The sequence below is a fragment of the Nipponia nippon genome, unplaced genomic scaffold, assembly GCF_047370975.1.
Source record: "Nipponia nippon isolate SJK-2023a ecotype South Korea unplaced genomic scaffold, ASM4737097v1 scaffold_2, whole genome shotgun sequence".
Taxonomy (NCBI): domain Eukaryota; kingdom Metazoa; phylum Chordata; class Aves; order Pelecaniformes; family Threskiornithidae; genus Nipponia; species Nipponia nippon.
Genome location: NW_028262336.1, coordinates 27,765,053 through 27,786,511, shown reverse-complemented (window position 1 = coordinate 27,786,511; position 21,459 = coordinate 27,765,053). Strand labels below are relative to the sequence as shown.

General features: G+C 44.2%; 1 protein-coding gene across 5 annotated transcripts in view; it reads left to right on the top strand.

Annotated features, from left to right (window-relative positions):
* Nucleotides 1-17,922: 17,922 nt before the first annotated feature.
* Nucleotides 17,923-21,459, top strand: part of CYYR1 (cysteine and tyrosine rich 1) — a 59,872-nt gene continuing 56,335 nt past the window's right edge. For 2 of the 5 annotated variants that reach the window (XR_015705120.1, XM_087759131.1), the window contains exons 1-2: nucleotides 17,924-18,042; nucleotides 20,176-20,281. Coding sequence is in view for 4 of the 5 variants with exons in the window: in XM_087759131.1 (XP_087615257.1) it covers nucleotides 17,961-18,042; nucleotides 20,176-20,281 (188 nt within the window). In the remaining variant the exon portion in view is untranslated. Of the gene's footprint in view, nucleotides 18,043-19,776; nucleotides 19,877-20,175; nucleotides 20,282-21,459 lie in introns of those variants that run through there. The other 3 variants (XM_087759132.1, XM_087759134.1, XM_087759133.1) reach the window with 3 other exon arrangements.

Genomic DNA, 21,459 nt, shown 5'->3' with positions numbered 1-21,459 from the left:
AGGAAATTTTCCAGGTCAGATTTTTGTATGTTGGGTGACTACTAAGCTACCCATGAATTAATTAAAGAGACATTTCCATATCATACATGACAAATTATTACTGATACTACAAGGAAGAGAAGTGTTGGAGAGGAGCTGCCATTTTGTGATTCATCATGTTTCCCGCTTTCCTCCTGCTTTGTATGCATCCTACTGCAAGTAGCTGCTACTGTGTTGTTACTGATGCATTTTTCACACAGGCTGTAATCTCGGTCTTTGCTCGCAGCAGCGAACGTTGTATTTGTATATTTTCTGCATTGTTTCAGAGGTCAGGAAACTGCAGATTTGCATGCCTTGCTCTGTTACACAAAGCATACATATTCACTAGAAAAAAAAGTCGACAAAAGAGACTGTCTTGTAACTCTCATGCAGATGAAAGGAGCTGAATTCTTCTACATTAATTACACCAGTATTCAAGGATGAGAAGTCTCCATGGCAACCTTATTGTCATATGGCACGCATAAAGCTTCAAGTATCCTATGAAACTACTATTTACCTTTTTAAAATACTGAAGGACAGGGGAAAAGACTTATTAAGGTGTGCTTCAATAAACATCAATACATAGCTGTGTCCATAAATAACCAGACCAAATGTGAGGTCTTGACTGGTGGGATTTTTTTAGTCAGTCTTTGCCTGTGCAAAACTTTTATTCATGACAGTGCTTAGGATCTGCATGAGGACTCCAAGGTCAGCCATGTCCTTGCATGAGGAGCTTCCTCATTCTTCTCATTAACTGCATCTCAGATTATCATTGTAAGGGGGGAATAGCTATTGTAGGACCCTATCATACACTACAGCAGGGAGTATACCTACTGCCACAGAGAACTTACCGGAGGTGAGTCACAGCAGAAAACAGAACATGGCCACTTCCTTTCCCCAACAGCTTTTAGCAGCATCATTTTTGTTGTTTCTTCTTTTTATATCGGCAGATGAAGACCTGTAGGCCTGATATCAGTGTAGGGCAAACTGACAAAAGCTGCACTAAAGAACCAAATTCATAAATGCACAAACAAATATGACATTGCGGAACATTATTTTTTTATAGAGACAAGTCACGCATCACAAATCCACATGAGTCTTCTGAAGTGGATTGAGTGGACTGAGCACACAGGCAAGTGTCACAGGCTTATGGTCTACTTCATCTCCAGAAAGCTTTCAGCAAGATTTCCTCCTCCTCCCCAAGCAGAAAGCTCCTCAAGAGACTCAGTTGCTACAGGCTAAAAGGAGAAAGACCTCTCATGGGTTAGTACTTCACTAAAAGGCAGGAAATAAAAGGTAGGAACAAATGATATTTTCGCAAAAGGGGAGGCTGCAGAAATTGGTGCCAGGACCTATGCTGTCTAACATGCCTAAATGATCTAAAAATGAGTAGAAGTGCAGTGTCAATTTGCAGATGATACTAAATTTTTCAGGGCAATGGTCAAAAGAAAAGAAAAAAGTCAACTGTGACAGGCTGCAGAAGGTTCTTAGAAGAATGATGGGTGAATAAAATGGCATATGAATTTCACTGTTTGTGAGGTGATTCACAAGAGGAAAAACAACCCTCACTTTGCATACAGAATGATGGGCTCTGAACTAGCAATTACCATTCAGAAAAGAGATCTTGGAATTATAATAAATAGTTCTGTGAAAATGTCAGCTCAAAGCTTGGCAGCGGTCAAAAAAGCAAACAGAACAGAGAACAAAAGAACAAACATCACTAGGCTGCTGTATAGATCTAGATGGTAGCTGCAGCCTCAGTAGGATGCATAACCTTCATCCCCCCCATGTCAAGAGAATACAGTACTATTAGAAAACGTGCAGCAAAAGGTAACAGAGATGGTTAAGGTTGGGGCTTCCATACAAGAAGAGATTAAGCAGACTAGAACCCTTCAGCCTGGAAGATAAATGACCTTTATGATATCTATAAAGTCATGATAATGCAGAGGTAAATAAAAGATGATTATTCACTGCTTCCCTGTATAAGGACAAAGGGGCATCAAACGAATCATAGAAGCAACAGGCTCAAAGCAAACAAAAGGAGTCACCTTCTTATACAATGCATAGCTCAGGTGTGGAATCCCTTACCGCTGGAAGCTATGAGTGCCATAAGCTTTCTCATGGGTTCAAAAACAAATTCAGACACATTCGTACAAAAAAAAAGGTTCTTCAAGGATTATCAAACAAAATAAATCTGAGTCGCAGACTGAAGAAGCATTGCAGTGTGGTTTTGTCTCTTCCTTATGCTCCATCCTATGCACCCCTTCTTAGTCACCATCAGAGACATAGCACTGAATAAAGCAGACATTCACCCTGGCCTGCACCAGGAATTCTTACGTTAAACTATTATTCCACCACTTCAGAAGTGGAATACACACATTCAGCAAGTTTTCCTCTGTAGCATGGATCTGTGCTTCCTATACAGTTAGGCCACCTCTATCTCAGTTTTGTATATGCTTGCTCTGAAGAGATATCAGCCTTCCCTAAAAAGTCTTGATCCTTGAGCTACAAATCTATCCTATTCCCTTTCTGACCACTGAAGGATATTCCTGAGCTCCTGATGCAATTCTTGATCAAAACAAGGGAAGAGGTCTTCCCTTTCAACTTCAAATTCTCAACAGGTCAGTTGCAAGTAGAGAAGCCAGTCCTCCATCCGTTGCCTCTAACCAGCTGCTGCCAGTGTTGTACATGCCATTCCATAGCAAAGTCTTGGGGAAAAATAGTCAAAAGCCAGCTGTAGATATACTCCTTGTATTGTCTAAATGTAACTTGGCACAATCTAGATTTGGACCAGAAGAGGGATTCAAAAAATCTTAATGTATGCCTTCCTGATGATGATGGAGGACCACTTTCATCGTTCTGAGCTTCTGTGCAGGAACTCACTCTCTTGGTCATGCAGTACTGTAGTTTTTCATCAGAAAAATGACATGTTCAAGAGTGTGCACTTACATAGAGAAACGTACTGAATGAGTAGGGAGGATGGCAAGCTGTATTCTGCAATTATGGATTGCTACAAGGTTCATTTCTTTCTCTCTCTTTCCATTCAGCATCTGTATGAAGTCACGGTATGGACTCAGAGTGATAAAGTACAAAAAACATTTATTATTTCTCATCCTTATAGCCAATTTGAAGAGTATGGACTGGGTGGGTGGACTGTAAAGTGGGTGGGAATCTGACAAAAGCATTGGGCTCAAATAATAGTACTCAGTGGTTCAAAATCTGGCTAGCAGCTGATTACTGTTATCGTTCCTCAGGACTGAGTACTGAGCCCAACTGTTTGACATCTCCACCTGTGACCTTGGCAACATGACAGGATTCAACTTCGTGCATAACAGCAAACCAAGGGTAAGTGGTTGGCAAGGCAGAGGGGAGAGCTGCATGCAGAGAGACCTCAACAGGCTGGAGAAATGGGCTGAAAAAACCCTCCTGAAGTTCAACAAAGACAAATGCAGTCTTTCACCTGGGACTGAACAATCCTGTGAAGCAGCATGGGCAGAGGACTGACCGGTCAGGAGGCAGCTTTGCAGAGAAGGAGCTGTGGGTGCTGGTGGCTGACAGGTCCAACATGAGCAGCAGAGCACCCTTGCAGCAATGCAGACCCACTGCGAACTGGGTTGAGTTAGAAAGAGTGTAACCAGCAAGTCGAGAGAAGCGATGCTTCCCCTATATGCAGCTCTTTTAAGACCCTGGCTGGAGGCCTGGCAAGAGAAACGCCAACACGCTGGAGCAAGTCTGGGGACAGATCGCTAGGACGCTAAGAGGCTGGTGCACATGATGTGCAAGGAGAGGCTGAGGGAACTTGGTTTGTTCAGACTGGAGAGAGATGGCTTCAGGGTGGTCAGGGGACCACTTGCCTTCTTCAGCAGTCTTCTGGGGTTTATAGAAGAGAGAGACTCAGAATGGTTGGAGGTGCACAGCAAAGGGACAGGAGGCAATGTTCACAAGTCACAACGAGGGACATCCCAACCATAAGGTAAAAAGATCACAATTACGGCGTTTACACACTGGCTCAGGTTGTCCAGTGAATTTTCAGAACCTCCATCCTTGGAAATATTCAAAACATGACTGTACAATGCCTGACCGACCTGATCTGACTTTGAAGTTAGCCCTGCTTGGAGCAGGGTGTTGAATTAGACTTACAGTACCTAGTTGTCCTGGGATGCAAAGGGATGCTGGGCATTTCTCTAGCATATTCAAAGAGAACTGGGTGCAGCTGGTCGTGTGTGCTGAACAGGTTGGTGTGGAGCTGCTTATGCAGCTGCTCAGAGCATCTGGAAGGACTGTCTCCTCAAGGTCTCTCTTGATGTCCACCAAGCCCCACAGAACATAAATACCTCCCAGCTGGCAGGCCCATGTATCCTCAGTAGCACAATTTGTCCTGCAAGGAAGGAAATTACTATGTGGGTGTTGGCATTTTAACCATGTAAGGGGAGTTTCCCTCTCACCTGTGGATATTTATGGCTGGAACACTGTATCTGGGGAGAGACTGGAAAAGTGTTACTTTAATGCTTTATTGTCTCTGAAATCTTTTTCATGTGTTTATTTTTATGTAGTTATTCTAGTAGGTAAAAATACCTTATTTTGCCCTTTTTCTGGTTTGGGGTTTCTTTTAATGATTATTCTTTCATGTTTGGGTAGAAACTAACAATTCTTACCTTTCATTCAGGAGACTAGGAAGGCTCCATCTTGGGTAAATATATATTTATTCATACTTAATAGAGCAAAATTACTCCCACTGGAGCTATTAGTCTATCAGCTAAGTATGTAATTAAGCTTTTTTTAAAGCATATTATGTACTCAGCAGACCAGAATGACAATACAGAAGTTACTCTAGAGTATCTGGTAAATAGGCAATTACACCTGTTATTCAAATTTTTATTTACCATTTAAGAGAGTGATTCAAGTCCATTAAATTTTCTACAGACAGTACTTTTGTTCATCTTTGTACGTAACGTTTCATTTATTCAACTGAATTGAACATATATTTTGAGTTGTTAATGGAGTGTGCATGAAGAAATATGTGTTATCCAACATGTCATGAAAGTCTTAGACATATAAAATATTGCATCCAGGGCACATCACTTCTGCTTGTTGCTGCCTCTCTTGGGGCTTCTCCAAGCTTCCCAAATCCCTACCATGAAGCATATATTAGGATTTTGAGAGCTATTAAAATCTGCCACAAAAATAATTTGCCTTAACATGAGAATGATATATAAATCTATGGTATTCCTGTCCTGAGTAATGACAGGATAAACATGCAATACAACTAATAGGAACTGGATATGAAAGCTTTATACTATAGCAAAAGGAACATCCCAGCTTTTCCATTTGTTTTTCAGGACCATTTCATGGAAGCTTTTATGAATTAAGCTCATCCTTATTTAGCAAATACTTACACACGTTTTCTTCCCTCGAAGTAAACCAACATTAAGGATAGGTTTCAGCACCCTGCTTAAGCAGGTGCTCAGTTTATATCAATTTTGAAAACATCAACACTAAAGAGTGATGTCTTTTAAATAATTTCTAGAGACTTCTAAAATATTTTTATTATACTTTTATGTGTTATGTATGCAATTTAAAATGCCTTAAAATGCCACTTAAGTAGTGTAATTTTCTATGAAATATGTAGGACCTCCATTGTAAATGGATCAGTCAATAAGCAGGGATCTGCAAAAGTAAACAATCTGGTAAAGTTATAACTTTTAGGTGTTGATCCAGCACTGCTTTTAAGCATAAACTTAACTTTACCAAACAGGTAGTCCCACTCATACTAGTGGCAATAATGAGATCATTCCTAGAAATATAAAAAATGAGGCTTTTTTATCTTTTAAGTTTTGTACAGAAGAAGAGTATGCCTGAATTGATGAATGCTCAGATTCATCATATCCTAGATACCCGTAAACGGCTTACAACAGTTAGACAAGTCATTTACTGTCAGGAGTAAGAAAAACAGTTATTTTTGACAAACAATTGAAATACCATTGCAGATTTTTAATATTGCCATCCTTATATTGCCATTTATTGCCTTTTAATATTGCCATTTTAATATTGCATAACCAACTGCATTTTTACAGGGATTTTTTTAAAGGTTTTTGTGGAACACAGAATTTAGGCAAGAGGCATTTTTTAAACTAGGAGGATGGTGGTGGTGGTGGTCTTTGTTGTAGAACTTGAAGAAGAGACTGAGCAGGAATCCCTGGACTCAAAGTAATGCTTCTTTTTTCTTTACTCAACAGAGGGAACAGCAATAAAAAAGCAGCTCTTGTAGGAAACAGACCTTTAGAATCCAGGCCTATTAAAATCTGTAAAATGACCTCTGTTCTGGAAAATGTGGATGATGCTGATTCTCTTTCTTCCTCCAAATAACAAACGGCCTTGGATATATTCAGCTACATTCCAGTCTTCAGACGTGGATGCTACCATGAACTATGCATTCACTTGCACAGCATATTAGTAAAGACTTTTATCCTGGTATAATAATGGAACAAAAAATAAGAAAAGTTTAAAAAGCCTCATTCTTACATCCTGTGTTGGCAGGCGACCAAGATTTTTCTTCTCTGAATTTTGGTTATGGTGTTTCTTACTATAGCACAAGTTCATCAGAAATCTTTGTGTTATCAAAAAATCCTTCTTTCTTTTATTGTCATGCTGGCAATGCTGAAAGTGTTATACATTTAAATTTATTAGTTATTGATTTATTATACCTGTAATTATGCCTTTGAGCCATAAGACATAACTTACCTTCTATTGCAGATTCTCATGATGGCTTTCAATGTATATTACAAAACAGTAGTGAACTAAGCACTCTGTGGGTAACTGTTATTGTCCAATTTAATTCATGGTTTGATAAATAAGGAACACAAAGGTTAGGGAGCTCACAAAGGAAATCCTTGCCACTTCTGAGAATAACTCTCATTTTTTACTTTCAGCCCTCTGTTCCTGTTGTTTTTTCCATTTCTGATTGTGGCTTCCAAAAAGTAAATGGGTTCAACACCTCCTCAGTTTATAAGTTTGCATTTATGTTTTCTTGCAGTTTGTACCTTCTGCAAGCTTTGTGCATAAACACCATGAGCCAGATCCTTATTTGCTGTAGACTGGTGTAACTGCTCAGATTTCAGTAGCTCTCCCACAGTTTACAACAGCAGAGGCTCTAGCCATTAATTCAAAACATAAACAGCATGTTTCAAATATCTTTCGTTAATTTAGTGGGCTTTTTAAAATCTGAATGCTAAAGTAGGATTTACCTAATCCTCAAGAACACTGCTTTTTTATGGGCATTTTCCATTTTTTTTTCATTATCCCAGGTGCCATCATGCCCTGTAAGGATCTCTGTCAAACAGGAGTTAGAATATCACTGTTTCCTGAAGAGGTCACTCCTTGACTGCTTGTCATATGGACACAGATATTGTTGACCAATAGTATTGCCTTTAGGAAGCCAAAACAGTATTTCTTTTGAGAGTTATGGTTATGAACACATATGTACTATATGTGCCAAGTTCTTTTTTTAATGTTTTAGTAAAGCTACGTGTGGCCAGCTGGTGTAATACAGTGGTTATAACTAAGACGTCAACTTTTTTTTATAGGTAGAAATATTTTCTGTTCTGAATAGAGAAAATATCAATCATTGTGTGATAACTGTCTGCAAATCCTAATTTTCATTGACAATCACTTTATTGTAACTACTGACATGTAAACTTATGCATAGGCTGTGAAACATCTCTGAGATTCCTTGTATTCATTGCTACTTTTTTTTAATCAGTGTTGCATTACTAGCTGAGTACACAAAAGTAAGAGATCTTTGGAGAAGATTTTCAGGAGAGGAATTGATTAAACATGACCTTTCATAGCTTCAGTTTTCCAGCTGATTTCCCTGGAGTGACCCTCACTGGTCATCAACCAGTTACAATAATTACCTCTGATCACCATGAACAGGTGAATGGCATTTTAAACTCGTGCTTTATCACAGGAATGTCTGACAGGAAGAGAAATAATGAATACAATGTAGAAGGCTGGTGTCTTAGACAGACAGGGACCCCAGACAGAACAAAGGAAATGGATAAGGATATGTTTATTATATATGTTGTGCCTTACGTAGACATCTGGCCCAATTTTGCTCTCAGAAAATCACCCAACCAGAAAAATTAAAAAAAAGAAAAGGAAGCAATGGTTAACTCGGAGCAGTTTCCCATCCTCCTTACCAGGCGATCCCAATTCCCAAGCCAGAACAAGAGAAGGGGATACCAGGAGCAGAATGGGAGCACGGGTCCATAATGAGGTGACTTCTTCTGGAGGAAGTTGTGTAAGCTGTTTGCAGGGCTGAGCCCAGTTACAGCTGTCCATATTGACATAATGCCATTGGTTTTCATGGGAACTGCCCCGAGCTGGTAGGAGAGTCTAGGCAGCTGTCCTGTAAGTGAATTGCATGATTGCATTGGTGTGTTCTCAGTAAAATCCCATACCTGTCAAATTTGGCACATGGACAAGCTAGGTGCTGAAGAGCTGTAGAGACACAATTTTCCAACAGAACAGATTTTTAGCCACTCAGCGTCAATACATGGATATAGAGTTTCCCTATGTCCCTTCCTCCTCCATCGCCCACCTTCCTGGGACCCTAAATAAATCTGCACAGAGCGTTGCTTTCATGACATAGTGAGGACAAAGTCTTGTGCTGCAACAGTTTTCACAAACTGACCCATTCTGGTGTCTAAACGGGATCTTCAGAACGAATGTCCCTACGGGTGAGGGCTGAAGTACTTGACAAAATGTTGCCCCTACTGCATCCAGTGCACGTGGATTAATAGCGGAGAGAAGAGCTCGCTTTTCCCCTACCCTTTATAAAAAAGTTACTAATCGTATACTGGGTAATCCATTGTGTGATCCATTGTAACAGGATAATTCCAGATAGATGCAATTAAATCTAAATGTACATGGAGATGCCTTCTCTGCTGATTAAGTTAGTAATCTCTTGGCTTAACTCCTACAATCCATTTTACCAAGTCTTTCACCACTGAAAAGAGAATTTTTTCAGTTCCAAAACAGAATGTATATGGCTTGATGATAACGGCCCCCCTTATGATTATACGCCTGTGCTGTTCCAGCCCTTTGCTTTTCAGTTCCACATCTTGTGTCACCACATGACAAACACTGCAGAATACAACTAACAGCTGATGTGCTGCTGGCAAGGGTGACATCGCATGCAAGCTGCCTCCCAATTCAAAAGAAAAACCTTAAAAAAATGTTAAGAGATTGAAAACCTTCCACCTCCAAAGTTAAGGCATATCATAAAAAGTGGGCCATTGCTTGGAAGTGGATCACCTGAACTGTTATGGTAGCTGGCCATGAAATCTCTAGAAAATGTTTTCCTCTTCAAAAATTATTCCTTCAACAAAAGCCTCTGAGCCTTGATCTCTGTAGGAGACAGCAGGACCTCCAAAGGCCCAAGTATCTGGGAAGAATGAAGAAGGTGCATTTGTCACTTGTTAGACATGTTGTTATAAATGGTATTTTTTATTTGTATTAACAGCTCTTCAATTCCAGTAAGGCATTCTTACGGCAAGAAGTCATTGTGAGATGTCTGTGGGGCGTTTCTCAGAAGGCTGAGCTTTAATCTTCCATTTATTAGTCCTTGGCACTTACTTCTGAATACCTGCGCTTTTTCTCTCTCTCTAGCCCCAGGACTTGGAGACTGTCAGATCTCAGGGTCTGAGGAGGAGGCCTGTGGCTGCCTCACGTAAGGGCCAGAACACAGTGCCACCACAGAAGAGCATGGGGAGAGACTTTGACAACTGCAGTTTCCTCCTCTGAATCCAGTGCCTCCTATGGACATTGCCTCCTAGCCTTAGCCAGAAGCACTGGTTCTCCACGATGAGCATCTTGTGCAGCTGGTGTACCCAAGGGCCAGACAGGCAGGAACCAGACCAAACAGCTCTGGTTTTCCATGCTTTCTGCTACGGAGGAGATTTACCACTACTCACTCCTCTGAAATCCTGCTCTAATACCTTGTGAGGCCTGGAAGTGAGGGGTAAGGCTTGGGGTTGCCCACCGTCTAGCTAACAGAACGATAATAATATTAAGAGGATAGCATTAGGCTGTGTCCCTTGTCCTCTTTCTGCAACATCCAACCGCCCTTCAGTTACAACACGGGTGATGTGTATGAATTACGCGCTGCACTTCAGTTTCCTTCCTCCAGCTTCACTAGACCTCCAAATCACTGGGTTTTACTGGATGCTTATTTATCAGAACACAGGCTCATTGCCTATTTCTATATATACATACACAAATATATGTGCGTGTGTGTACGTACGAATGTAAAAATATTTATATACACATACAAATACATAAATATATATATATATGCATGTATGTGTGCCTTTAGTGTATTACTAGGAAAAAGAGCAACACGTTTATAGCTTTTATATGGGGCTACACAATCTCTGCATTTTGAACGAGAGCAGAGCCATAGTTCTTGAAGCAGCTTTTTTCATTTACGTGTGTTGCCAGAATGTCATAGCAAGGTATGGCCAGTTTTGCCTTAACTTTCTCACCAGAACCTGTTGATGAAACCAGTCTACCTAATATTTCTCATGCTGTATTTGGGATATCAAGTGCACTTGAAGGAGGAGCTCAGGATCATTTAGATTCAAACCTTGCTTCTGTCACTGACTTCTCATAGCAGATTAGAAAAGCCATGTAGTCTCTCTACCTTATATTCTTCCAGACCAGGGAGCAGAACACCACTGTAAGAATATTGAAAATATTGTTATTCTAATGTCCTTTACTTTATAGGGATCAATACAAAGATGCTTGCATAGAGCACTGAAAAGAAGAGACAAAAGTTTTTCAGCTGAGCTTTTTTGGGAAGCTGAAAAACATCTAGCAATTGTGAGGATGTGTTTTTTTCCCCGCAGTTTATTAATACAAATCACTTGTTTCTATTGCCAGTTCTAGTGAACTAGCAAGCTGCCAAGGTGCTAATGAGCATACAGTCTGAATAGTAATTCCAGTGCCACTGGCCGTGATGCTTAGGAACATTGCTGAATATAGATGGTGCTGTCTTGACCCTTCTCTCTGCCTCCAACTTGAATGAGTTTTACCCTGCTCCAAAACATTTGTCATCTTCTTTAACTGAAAAGTTTAGAACATTCTGTTTTTCAATGAAAGCACGCTGCCACTTCTGAAAGCATCCCTATGTAAGACAGAAAAATAGCCAGATTTGCTTCCACATCCTGAAGTTGCTCAAGGAAGAGCAACTGCATTTTGACCAGAGCAATTCAAATACTGAAGCTAATAAAAGCGGCTGCCTTCAGACATGTGACTTTGAGCCCTTTCATAGCTGCAGGGTTGTGATTATGGTAGTTGGGTTTCTTTCTCTTCCCCATCTCACCAACTCCTCATCTACCATTGCTGTTCCCCTTACCAATTTATATAAGAATTTGAGGTGTAGGCACACAGGCAAAAAGAATTTTGAAAGGCAAGGCATTGAGTCCAATTAACAGGGACTGGGTTCTTTCTTGTGCTAGAGCTTAATAAAATAATATTATCAAATACCACTCTCCTGTTTCAATCCATGGAATAGGATACTGAAAGGAATGACCAGGGCCCATTAGCACAGGGTGTCTGCTGGGCTAGCGACGTTCCACCACCATTTCCACGAGCAGCATGTCAGACTGCCATCCTTTCAGACCAGCAATGACTATATTCCCTTAGGCTTCAAGAGGAAAAGTTAAGCTTTCTCCAATGTAATGGTTCCTATCAAGTCATGCCATGTTGACAACAGCAAGGGAGACACGTATATTTCGTTGCAACCATGAGGATTAAAAGGATGTTATACAAAAGATGGCCTTTTAAAAATAGCAAATAGCTAACTTTGCCCGAGAAAATATGTAAGAACGTAGCACTACAGAAGCCTACCTGTTTCAACCCTTATAACTGTAGGCCAGGGACTAAAGGATCAGCAGAATAACTATTTCCTCCCTCCTAAATACAACAAACTACAATTCCTACTCACTGTGCTCCTCTTCATTTGCCACCAGTCTTAGCTGGTTTCTGCTACTTGCTATTTCATCTTTATTCAAGTAAGTGCGTGCATTAATTTGTAATCCAGTTTACCAGCAGACTGAAATGAGTCATGTATAGCCTGGTGTTTGTTTCTATAAAGCGTTTTCCTATACCCATCTGTTTAGCAAAGAAGAAAAGTAAATATAGCAGTATTTTTCACAAAGACAAAGTTCTCTGAAGGTCACAAATACCAGCCAAGCACCAGTAATTACAACGGACACTAATAAGGGAACTGGAGGCTACTTGCCCTATGTGCTGGATGCTGCAGGAAAAGGGGGCATTTGGCTGTTGGCACTGTATATTTCTTAGGAAAAATAATTTCAGTAGGTTCATTATGGTGGGGGGAATCCCAAAACCCAGAGACCTTCCTACCACCCCTTCATTCTGCTCTTACCATGGGTGCTAAATAACAAAGACAAACTGAGATAATACATGACGTGTTGGGAAAACACAAGATAGAGCAGACTTTGTAAGAGAAAATGCACTATACCAGGCAGAGCTCTTCTTTGGACTCTAACGCATCCTTCACCAGCAACTGCTGATCCAATGAAACTTTCATCTACCTATCCCCAACATAAGCTTTTAAAATCCCGCTCAGCACTAAATGGGGGAGGCATCATGACTGTGCTGTGAATGATTCTGTTTAAAACTAAAAAAGCGTTCTGTTTGGAGCAGAAACTTGAAGTTCACTGAGTTCGTTGTTTCTTAAGTGGGGATATTCATCTGCTTCTTGTAAATAGTTCTTTAATGTTAGCCTCTGCCATGTCTTCAGAGGTCTTGCTTTGTTTGCATTGAATGTGACAAAGACCAACGCTTCCTATGAAGTTTACAGCACAATAACATATATTTGTAATCACCTTTATTAAAGAGGTGATAATATTTAGTAATTTCTAAATATTTTCTACAAGTATTTCATATAATTTAAAAATTCCAGGTGAAATTCTTAGGTGTAGCATCCCTGAATCAACATGAGAGAGAGCTTTAAGTCATATTCATGGTTCCCTGAATCCTGGGCTGCTGGATTTTTCCTAAGGCACAAAACTAAGTGTTAGAATAATGCTAAATCTTGGCTGCTGGTAATAGCCCCTGACGAACCATGGGGATTTATTGCTTTCCGGGGTACATCACTTTTCCTGGCACTGAAATAATTTGGTACAGAGCTCTCCATACTATTTCAATGCTTTCCAATGTAATTGAAGGTTTGGCTGATCATTTAAAATGCTTTGTAGAAGGAATGTGAAAAGTAACAGTGACCAGGACATTGATACCACGTTTTAGCTTGGTAATCTCTGGCTCGTTGCTCATCCCCTTACACACCTTCCTCATTGACTGTCATTCTGAAAAGGGATGCTGTTCACAAAAACTTACCATTGTCTGCTAAAACTACGTGCAGGATAAAATTTGCAAAATAACCCCCCTGAAAGTTTCTTCACTTAAAAGAAAAGAGGATTATTAGCTAGATGGTAAGCTAGCTCTTCTAGTACCTTTTACTTTGCTAGTTAACTCTCTTCAACCACGGATTTTATGTCATAGATGAGTGTTTAATGGCTAATGCTTAGTTTCAAAAGGAAATAAAAGTCTAGTTTGGACTAAGTTCTTATATTTCTGATTTTGATCCTGTCAAATCATACATCCTCAAAAGCAATATAGTATTTAAGAAAGAGTATTTCATTACTCAGATTCTGAATTCTCATACTGAATTATGAAAAAAATTTGATTGTTTGGGAGGGAGGGGGTTTGGAAGGGAAAGCACATCAATGTTAACGCCTAAATCCAAGACTGCTGTGGTTAGTGAATTTTCCCCAAATGTTGTTACTTTTTGCTAAGCTTCACCAAGCACTACCGATTAGTTTATTAAATACATATTTCATTAAGGAAACCAATAAAGCACACAAGTGCCTGTATTTTTAAATAGAGTGTATCAAGTCCGAATGAAATTCAGCCTTTCAGCAGATGCCTACTGTCAACATAGGTTTATAAATCACTGTCTGGTGCTCTACCAGAAAGGATACAGTGTTTTTGAGACACTCCTTGCTCTTAATAGAAATAATGCCAAAGGCGTTCCACTATTTTCCTTCCTGCAGGCAAATGCATGAAGACGGTACGAACAGGGAAATTTCTGACTTGCAAATAATTAAAAAACATCCACCTATATCTTCTTTTTTGCTGCCTTGAGCTTTTCTGTCGGCAAAATGTAGGTAAAGGTTTCACTAGCTTTTACACAAGTTTACAAAAATAATGTCTTTCTACCTGTAGAATTATTCTGTTCTGTAGAGTATAACCGCTGTACTGCAGAGGTTACATCTACCGTAACATGGTAGATGTAACTGAAGGGGCCATGAGGTATGTTGTTTGCTGCCTAGGAATAATGGCATTCCTGCATTATGCTTTTTGCAAGCTTTATAGGGCAACAGGCAGGAGCGTTGAATCATAGAATCATTAAGGTTGGAAAAGACCCTTAAGATCATCGAGTCCAACTGTTAACCTATCACTGCCAAGTCCACCACTAAACCATGTCCTCGAGCACCACGTCTACCCTTCTTTTAAATACCTCCAGGGATGGAGACTCAACCACTTCCCTGGGCAGCCTGTTCCAGTGCCTGACTGCCCTTTCGGTGAAGAAGTTTTTCCTAATATCCAACCTAAACTTCCCCTGGCGCAGCTTGAGGCCGTTTCCTCTCGTCCTATCATCGCTTGTTGGGTAACGTTCCTCATGTGACAGGGACCGGCAGTCCGTGCAGAGAAGAACAAGACTCTCTCGTAGCCTTCTAGGAGCTCTGTGATAAATTCTCCAGTGTCAAAGATACCGGCAGAAATCAGAAACCCTGAAGGAGATAATAAAGTGGCTTGTGTGGAAATAAGTAGCAATGTAATCATAGACAGCCTTTTTGAAAAAGAAAGCAAGCATATATCGTGTATTTTCTTGTGTTATAGTCATCAACAGTGTATGTGTAACTATACACCAATACTACAATAGACCTAATGTGTGCTAATGGAGCGGTCAGGAAAAGACATGGCACTCTGTCAAAGGAGGACAGAGTTTGATATTGAAAATCCATTTTAAATATTGCATTTAGTATTCAGGCCATCCTCAGAAAAAGATGTAGCAGAAAGAGCATCCCAAAGTGGCAATGAAACTGATGAGAAGTGCGAAAAGATTTCCGTTTAAAGGAGGAGAAAAGATTAAGTCTTTTTAACTAGCGATGAGATCAGTAAAGGGAGATGGGAGGGAATCAGAAATTAAAAGCCCGGTCCAGCTAACAGTAGAGCTGTTGGGAAGCCATTCATTAACTTAAGCGGAGGCTGGACTATCCCCTCTGTCAGTTAACCCCAGTTGTTCTTTCATGGTGAAGGAAAAGAGAAGATATGAAATCAAATGTACAATGAAATGATATTTGCCATCTGAAGTACAGTGTATCTGCTTTACTTCCCACCACTGGACATCATTGACATGAGGAACCTACAGGAAAATAAGGGTGAGGTTGACACCTCTCCCAGGTACCAGGGCAGATACAAGCACCACTCCTGACTGAGAACCACGCACCCGAGTCTGGCAGGGCCAGTAGGAGCAGGTGGCGCTCAGAGGTGGCTAACACTCAGAAGATGAGACTACCTCTCAATGCCATTACAGGATAACATGGGGCAGAGATGAAAAGACATCTTCCCAGCCTCCCTTCTTTCCAGAGCCAGGGCTTTGCCCAACTCACCAGCTCCCCTGCTGCCACAAAGCATGCCCAGGCTCTTTTGGAGGTGCTCTGAAGTTGGTCGGCCGGTTACATGCTGGAAAACATGTAGAAGATTTACCATTCCTCACGTTCAGCCAGTTAGCAGCTTGAGTTCAACAAGAGACATTTTCAGTATGTATATAAGAAATCCTGTTAATTGTTTTGAAGTGATTTCTCCAGAGGTAGGCTGGAGGTAAAGAAGTTTAAATGCTTGTCCTAAGCACGTGCTTTTTTCTCTATTAAATTTCCTCTAGTGCTCTGCGTGTGATAATTACTGTTTCTAAACTGCTAATTAAGCTTCTGGAGGCAGAGATGCCTGATTATAGTGAGTTTCGAAACACTAGTGCACTGGGAGCAGGATTTTCTCCTTGAACTGTGCCTGAAGATTAGCACTTCAGGGCTTGTACACTTAACACGATTTTATCAATCCTGCATGCTTTTCAAAACCATCTTTCAAAGAACATCTCTGATAAGATATGATTTTGCCGTCATGTGGTGCTGATATGGAGTTTTCTAAGGAGTATGGCTGTGGCTAGGACCTTAGCTCTAATCTTCTGTTGTTCTTTGCTACGAAGCAATTTTACCCGACAGTTTGGGGAAATACTGAAATGTGACTTGCCGAGAGAGCTATGAAGGGGAGGGGGCTGCAAAGGGAAGGAATCAGCAACAAAAATGGAAGAACAGAAAATAAATACCAACAAAAGGCTTTTCTAAGACAGTCTGGCATGGTGATCAAAGATGATTAATTAAAATTAAAAACCTGGAGATGTCGGAGTTTCTGGGAGTTACCTACCGGATCTGAGTCTCCTTTATCCGATAAATTCTTTTCCTTTACTACCAATGCTATCTATCGGCAAAACCATATTATTTTGTCAGGGATTTGTTCAGTGACAACCTGTGGCCTGTGACCAGACAAAGACACAGGGAGCAGATGCAATTCCTTTGAAATTAAGTTACCCACCTGGTCCAAGTTTTACTCTCAGCTGCTAACATAGAACTGAAATTTCCTTTTATACACTTAATTCAGGCTGTTGCATAAACTAGGATACACCCTGCAGGGTAGTTAAAAACATGAAAAGTTGTTTATCTTTGTTGAAGGTCAGGTTCTGGCATACATTTAAAAAAACACTCAGCTGTGTGTTGATAAACAAAACAACCGGCTTTCAAGTGATCTGGCTTGGTGATGTGGGGTTTTGTGGTTGTCGCCAGTGCAGAATAGCTAAATCCTTTAAAAAAATGCCATTATACGTTTCTGGGCAGCCTTCCCCCCCGCGCTGCCGGCAGTGGGAAGCCCTTCGTGAGCAGAAACACCTGTGGATGTTTCTCATTTTTGTGCGCGCCGTCCAGCGTCTCGAAGGGCATCCCTCGACTCGCAGCCCTCCGTGGGAAGCCAGGGCTAACCCTTTCCTTTGGTGGGAGCAAGGGGTACGTGTTCTGGCCTCCGCGCCCCGTCCGCGGGAATTCTCGCGCGGGGTTAGTTACGGCAGCACGTGCGCCGTTATCAAAAATGACGCTCGAAAAATACTTCTGGACAGAGTGTGGTTCTGGCCTGGTCGTGGAAAATCGTTAGTACTGAGCAGCGCGGACAAGCGTGTTTGGGGTGTTCAGTCCGCGGCAGGGCCCCGCTGCGGCTCCCGGCGGCAGCCGCGGGGGAAGCGGCCCGGTTCCGCCGCCGCCGGTGGGGCTGGCGCCCGCCTCGGCCACAGCCGCGACCCTGCTCTCGCGCTTGCGAACAAATCACGATTTTAATCCCCGTTTACAAACGATCGCGACTGTTAATCCCAGCGGAAAACCCCTCGAACACAGCGCCTGGCCGCGGCGGCGGGAGGGGGCCGGGCGCAGCCTTTCACGCCCCTTCGGGGCTCCCCCCGCCGGCCCGGGCCCGGCCGAGCGGGGGCCGAGGCGGACAAAGGCGGCGGGAGGCGGGGAAGCGTGAGGGGCCGCGCCGCGACGGGGCGGCCCCGCCGCCGCCACCCACGGCGCCGCCGGGACAGCCCGGGGGCGGCCCCGGCGCGGCGGGGGGCAGCGGGCCCGGCCCGGCCCGGCCCCGACGGCGCCGCCCGCCACCGCCACCCTCCCCACCCCGGCCCCGCCGCCGCCGCCCCCGGCCCGCCTCCGCGCTGCGACGGGGCGGTCGGCGGCTCCGCGCCCGCCGCCGGCATGGAGGCAGCGGGGCGGCGCGGCCGGGCCTGGGGGGTCCTGCGCCCCCCGCTCCTCCTCCTCCTCCTCCTCCTCCTGGCAGGTCAGCGGGGCCCGGCGGGTGCGGGTCGGGGGGCGGGAGCCGCGAAGCCGCGGGCAGCGGGTGCGAGCGGGGCTGGGAGGGCGGCGAGGGCCGGGGCCCGGCGGTGGCCCCCGCGCTGCCCCCCGCCGGCCGCCGCAGCGGGGCCGCGGCGGCTTCAGGCAGGCGCAGGGGCTTTTTCTTGCTGTCGGCGATCGAGTTGGCAGCCGGAGTTGGCGTGGGCGCCCCGGGGGGTCGCGGCAGCCCTCCCTGGGGCAGGGAGCGCGGTGGGCGAGTCCCTCCGGGGCTGCCGGGAGGTGGCATCCGCGCCCTCGGGGCGAGGCGCCCCGAGGTGTCCCGGCCCCGGGGCAGAGGCGGGGGCCCCCCTCGGTACCGCCGGCCTCGGTGAGCAAGCGGGGGCGCCGGCCGCCGCCGGCTGCTGCCCTCGCTGCCGGTGCCGGGCGGGCGCCGTAGGGGCACAGACGGAGACACGAGTGCTTGTGCCAAAAAACGGGTGACAGCGCAAAAGCGTGCAGGGGCTGGCGCGGGGAGCCCTGCCAGGGCAGGGGCGCAGCGGCCTCGGCTCCGCCACGGCAGGGCCCGCGCCGCTTGCGGGCCTCCCCTCGCCCTCCGGAGATGGCCGCCCCTCCGGCCGCCCCCCTGCGCTGGCTGGGGGGCTGCTCTGCAGACTGGTGGGTCAGTCGTTCTGCTTTTTTCGTGCGTCTGCGTTTCTTTCATGCAGGGGTCACTGCACAGGTTTAGGGTGCAGCCGCAGGAGCTGACGCATGTGCCTCGTCGCACAGCCCTCGCCAGCCCTCGCCCTCGGCTGGCGCTTGTTTTCAGGCAGATACCAAGCACGAGCAGGTTCAGAGAGCTGACCTGCTGCAATCTAATTGAGCAAGATGACGTTGCTGGGTTTTGGGGGATCAGCAGCCCGAGCCGTTCAGTAGGTAGTCAGCGTGCAAAGGAGCCTCGGTGCGAGGTGGGAGTTTGCAGCCAGAGGTGGGGCGGGAAGAGGAGTGTGGCAGCAGCCGAGGTGAGGTAGGGCCGAAAGCTGGGCTGGCCTGGGTGAAAAGCAGTAGTGGGAAGGGGAGTAAAGCCTATGGGGAGAGCGGGAACCCCGTAGCACGATCTGCTGCCTGGGGAACGGGAGCCACAGCGCATTGGGAACGCAGAAGTGTAGTTTGTCATCTTCAACTTCAGGTCTCCACCGCGGCAGCGTGGGTTTGCGTGACCGAAGAGGTCACCAGGGGTGACGGTGCGCGGGGCAGGGAGCCTGGGTTCATCCAGGCTGCAGCTGAGGTCTTGGCAGCGGGGAAGGAGGGACCGGGATGAGATTCGGGTAGAGTGCGACTCATGAGGATGCTTTTACAGTGCAATAGCAGTACCTAGAGACAAGAGGTCGATAGCTTTAAAAGAGCTTCTTGCGGCAATAAAAGGATGCGTGTTCTTCCATGTTTCTTAATTGTAAGGAGCTCTCTTACTGTTGTTTCACAATTTGCGTCGTTCCTCAGTCCGGCAGAGCATCGCTGCTGGAAACGTTTGTGGCCCTGTCTGGGCAGGACGGTCTCTGGCATGGCAACGGGGCAGAGCGGGCACCGCTGGCCCCCGCGCTGGGCACTGCCGTGCCACGCTGGCAATGGCCCGGGAGCTGGAGCGGAGCGAGGGGAGCCACTGCCAGCTGGCAGGGGATGAGAGAGCCCCAGGCAGCTCTGATTTATGCCTGGGGCTGGGGCTGGGCCGGGCCTGGGGCAGGTAGCCAGTTCCCAGGCATCTCCCTTCTCCTCTCCTGCAGCTCAGCGAGACAGGCAGCCCGGCCTCAGGGTTCTCTCTGGACTCCTTGCTGCAATGGAAAAAGGTGATCTGTGGTCTCTTGACGTTTCAAAATGCTTTTTTTTTATTTTAAATTATTAAATACGAGAAGGAACTGATAGGGCCAGCTACAAAATACCCATACACAAAGCACCCAACTCTGAACTTCTACTGAAATGCAGAATGAGTGGGAACGGGCTGCCATTTGGATTACAGGGTCAGGTCATGCCTCAAGTGAAGTTGTGTGATTGTATAAAACTGTTAGATTGCATTTTCTTTAAAGCTGTGCTGTACAGCAGTTTGTTGTTGCTGCCGTTTGACCGCATGAATGTTATTTTTATTCAGCAGAAGATTGTCTGGCTCAGTGTGATAATGACTGCAAAGCTTACTGCTGTGATGGGACTACTCCCTACTGCTGTTCGTATTATGCCTACATTGGGAATGTCCTTTCGTAAGTATATTTGCGCTTTAGAAAAAAACTGATGTGCTGCCTTCATGGACCTGATGTAAAATTGGGTTGTGGGAAACTGTGTTTTGGCAATAAACAGCGGCAGGGTTTGGGGTTTTTTGGGTTTGGTTTGGTTTTTTAACTTGCTGGTAGCAAACATGGATATTCCTCTAAAGTCTCATGTTGCATGTATTTTTGAAGCATACCAGAAAGCTTGCTAAAATTGAGGGTTACGTCCTTAGCTTGTGTACAGTAATATAATTTGTGGAAGTAAGCTTTAGAGGTAGTGAAAACTTTGTTTCAAACTCTTCAAATGAAAAGGACTGCGAATAGAAATCTTGTGGGTTTTGTTGAAATGCTTTGTTACAATACCTGAGTCAAACCACTATTCATATGACTTGGATTTGAAATCGTTTTTGCTTTGAGTACTTTTTTTTTTCCTTTTGTGTTATTGACTTGTTTGTTTTTGTTAAATGGTGTTTTGGCTTTGTTGAATAGATTCTAGGTGAGGGTAATCTGTCCCTTTAACACTGCGGTATGAACAGCATGTTTCACAGTGTTTAAAAAAAACACGGCAGGTGAAACGGGGTGGATATTGAGTATTTCCTATCTAGAGAAAAATGTAGAAGTAAACTGTTGATTAAAAACATAGGCTCCAGCGCAGCTGCTAGCTCTGCATCGGTGAGGAAGAAGAGAAGCTTGCGTGCTAGTGGACCTGACTCTAAGCTCTGGGCTTCATTTAAGTGACAACCCATAAATATTACATTTGTACGCGTGGACATACCTAAACAAAACATAAAACATTGTTGTTGAAGATAGAGCATGTTACTTTCTGTTTTGTCAACCCCACCAGTAATTTCCTTAACCTTTAGCATGCAGTCTGTGATGAATTTTTGGTTTATACTCTTGACTAAAACCAGAAAAGGAAAAAGAGGTACATCATACGGACTGCTCGGTGCTTGAGGAGGAGCGCGTGGGAAGGTGGTAGTTGCTTTTTCTAAAAAGACTCCTCTGTTGCAGGTTTTGTTTTAGCCGTGGTACCTGGGGAACATGCCGCTGTTCCCTTCTGCATATTTTATAGCACTTTGAAGGAGTGGGCGGAGTGATGGTATTTTAATAGAGAATTGGTCCACAGTTTTTGAAGCAGATCAGACACTTCCTGGGATAAAGTAAATAAAATG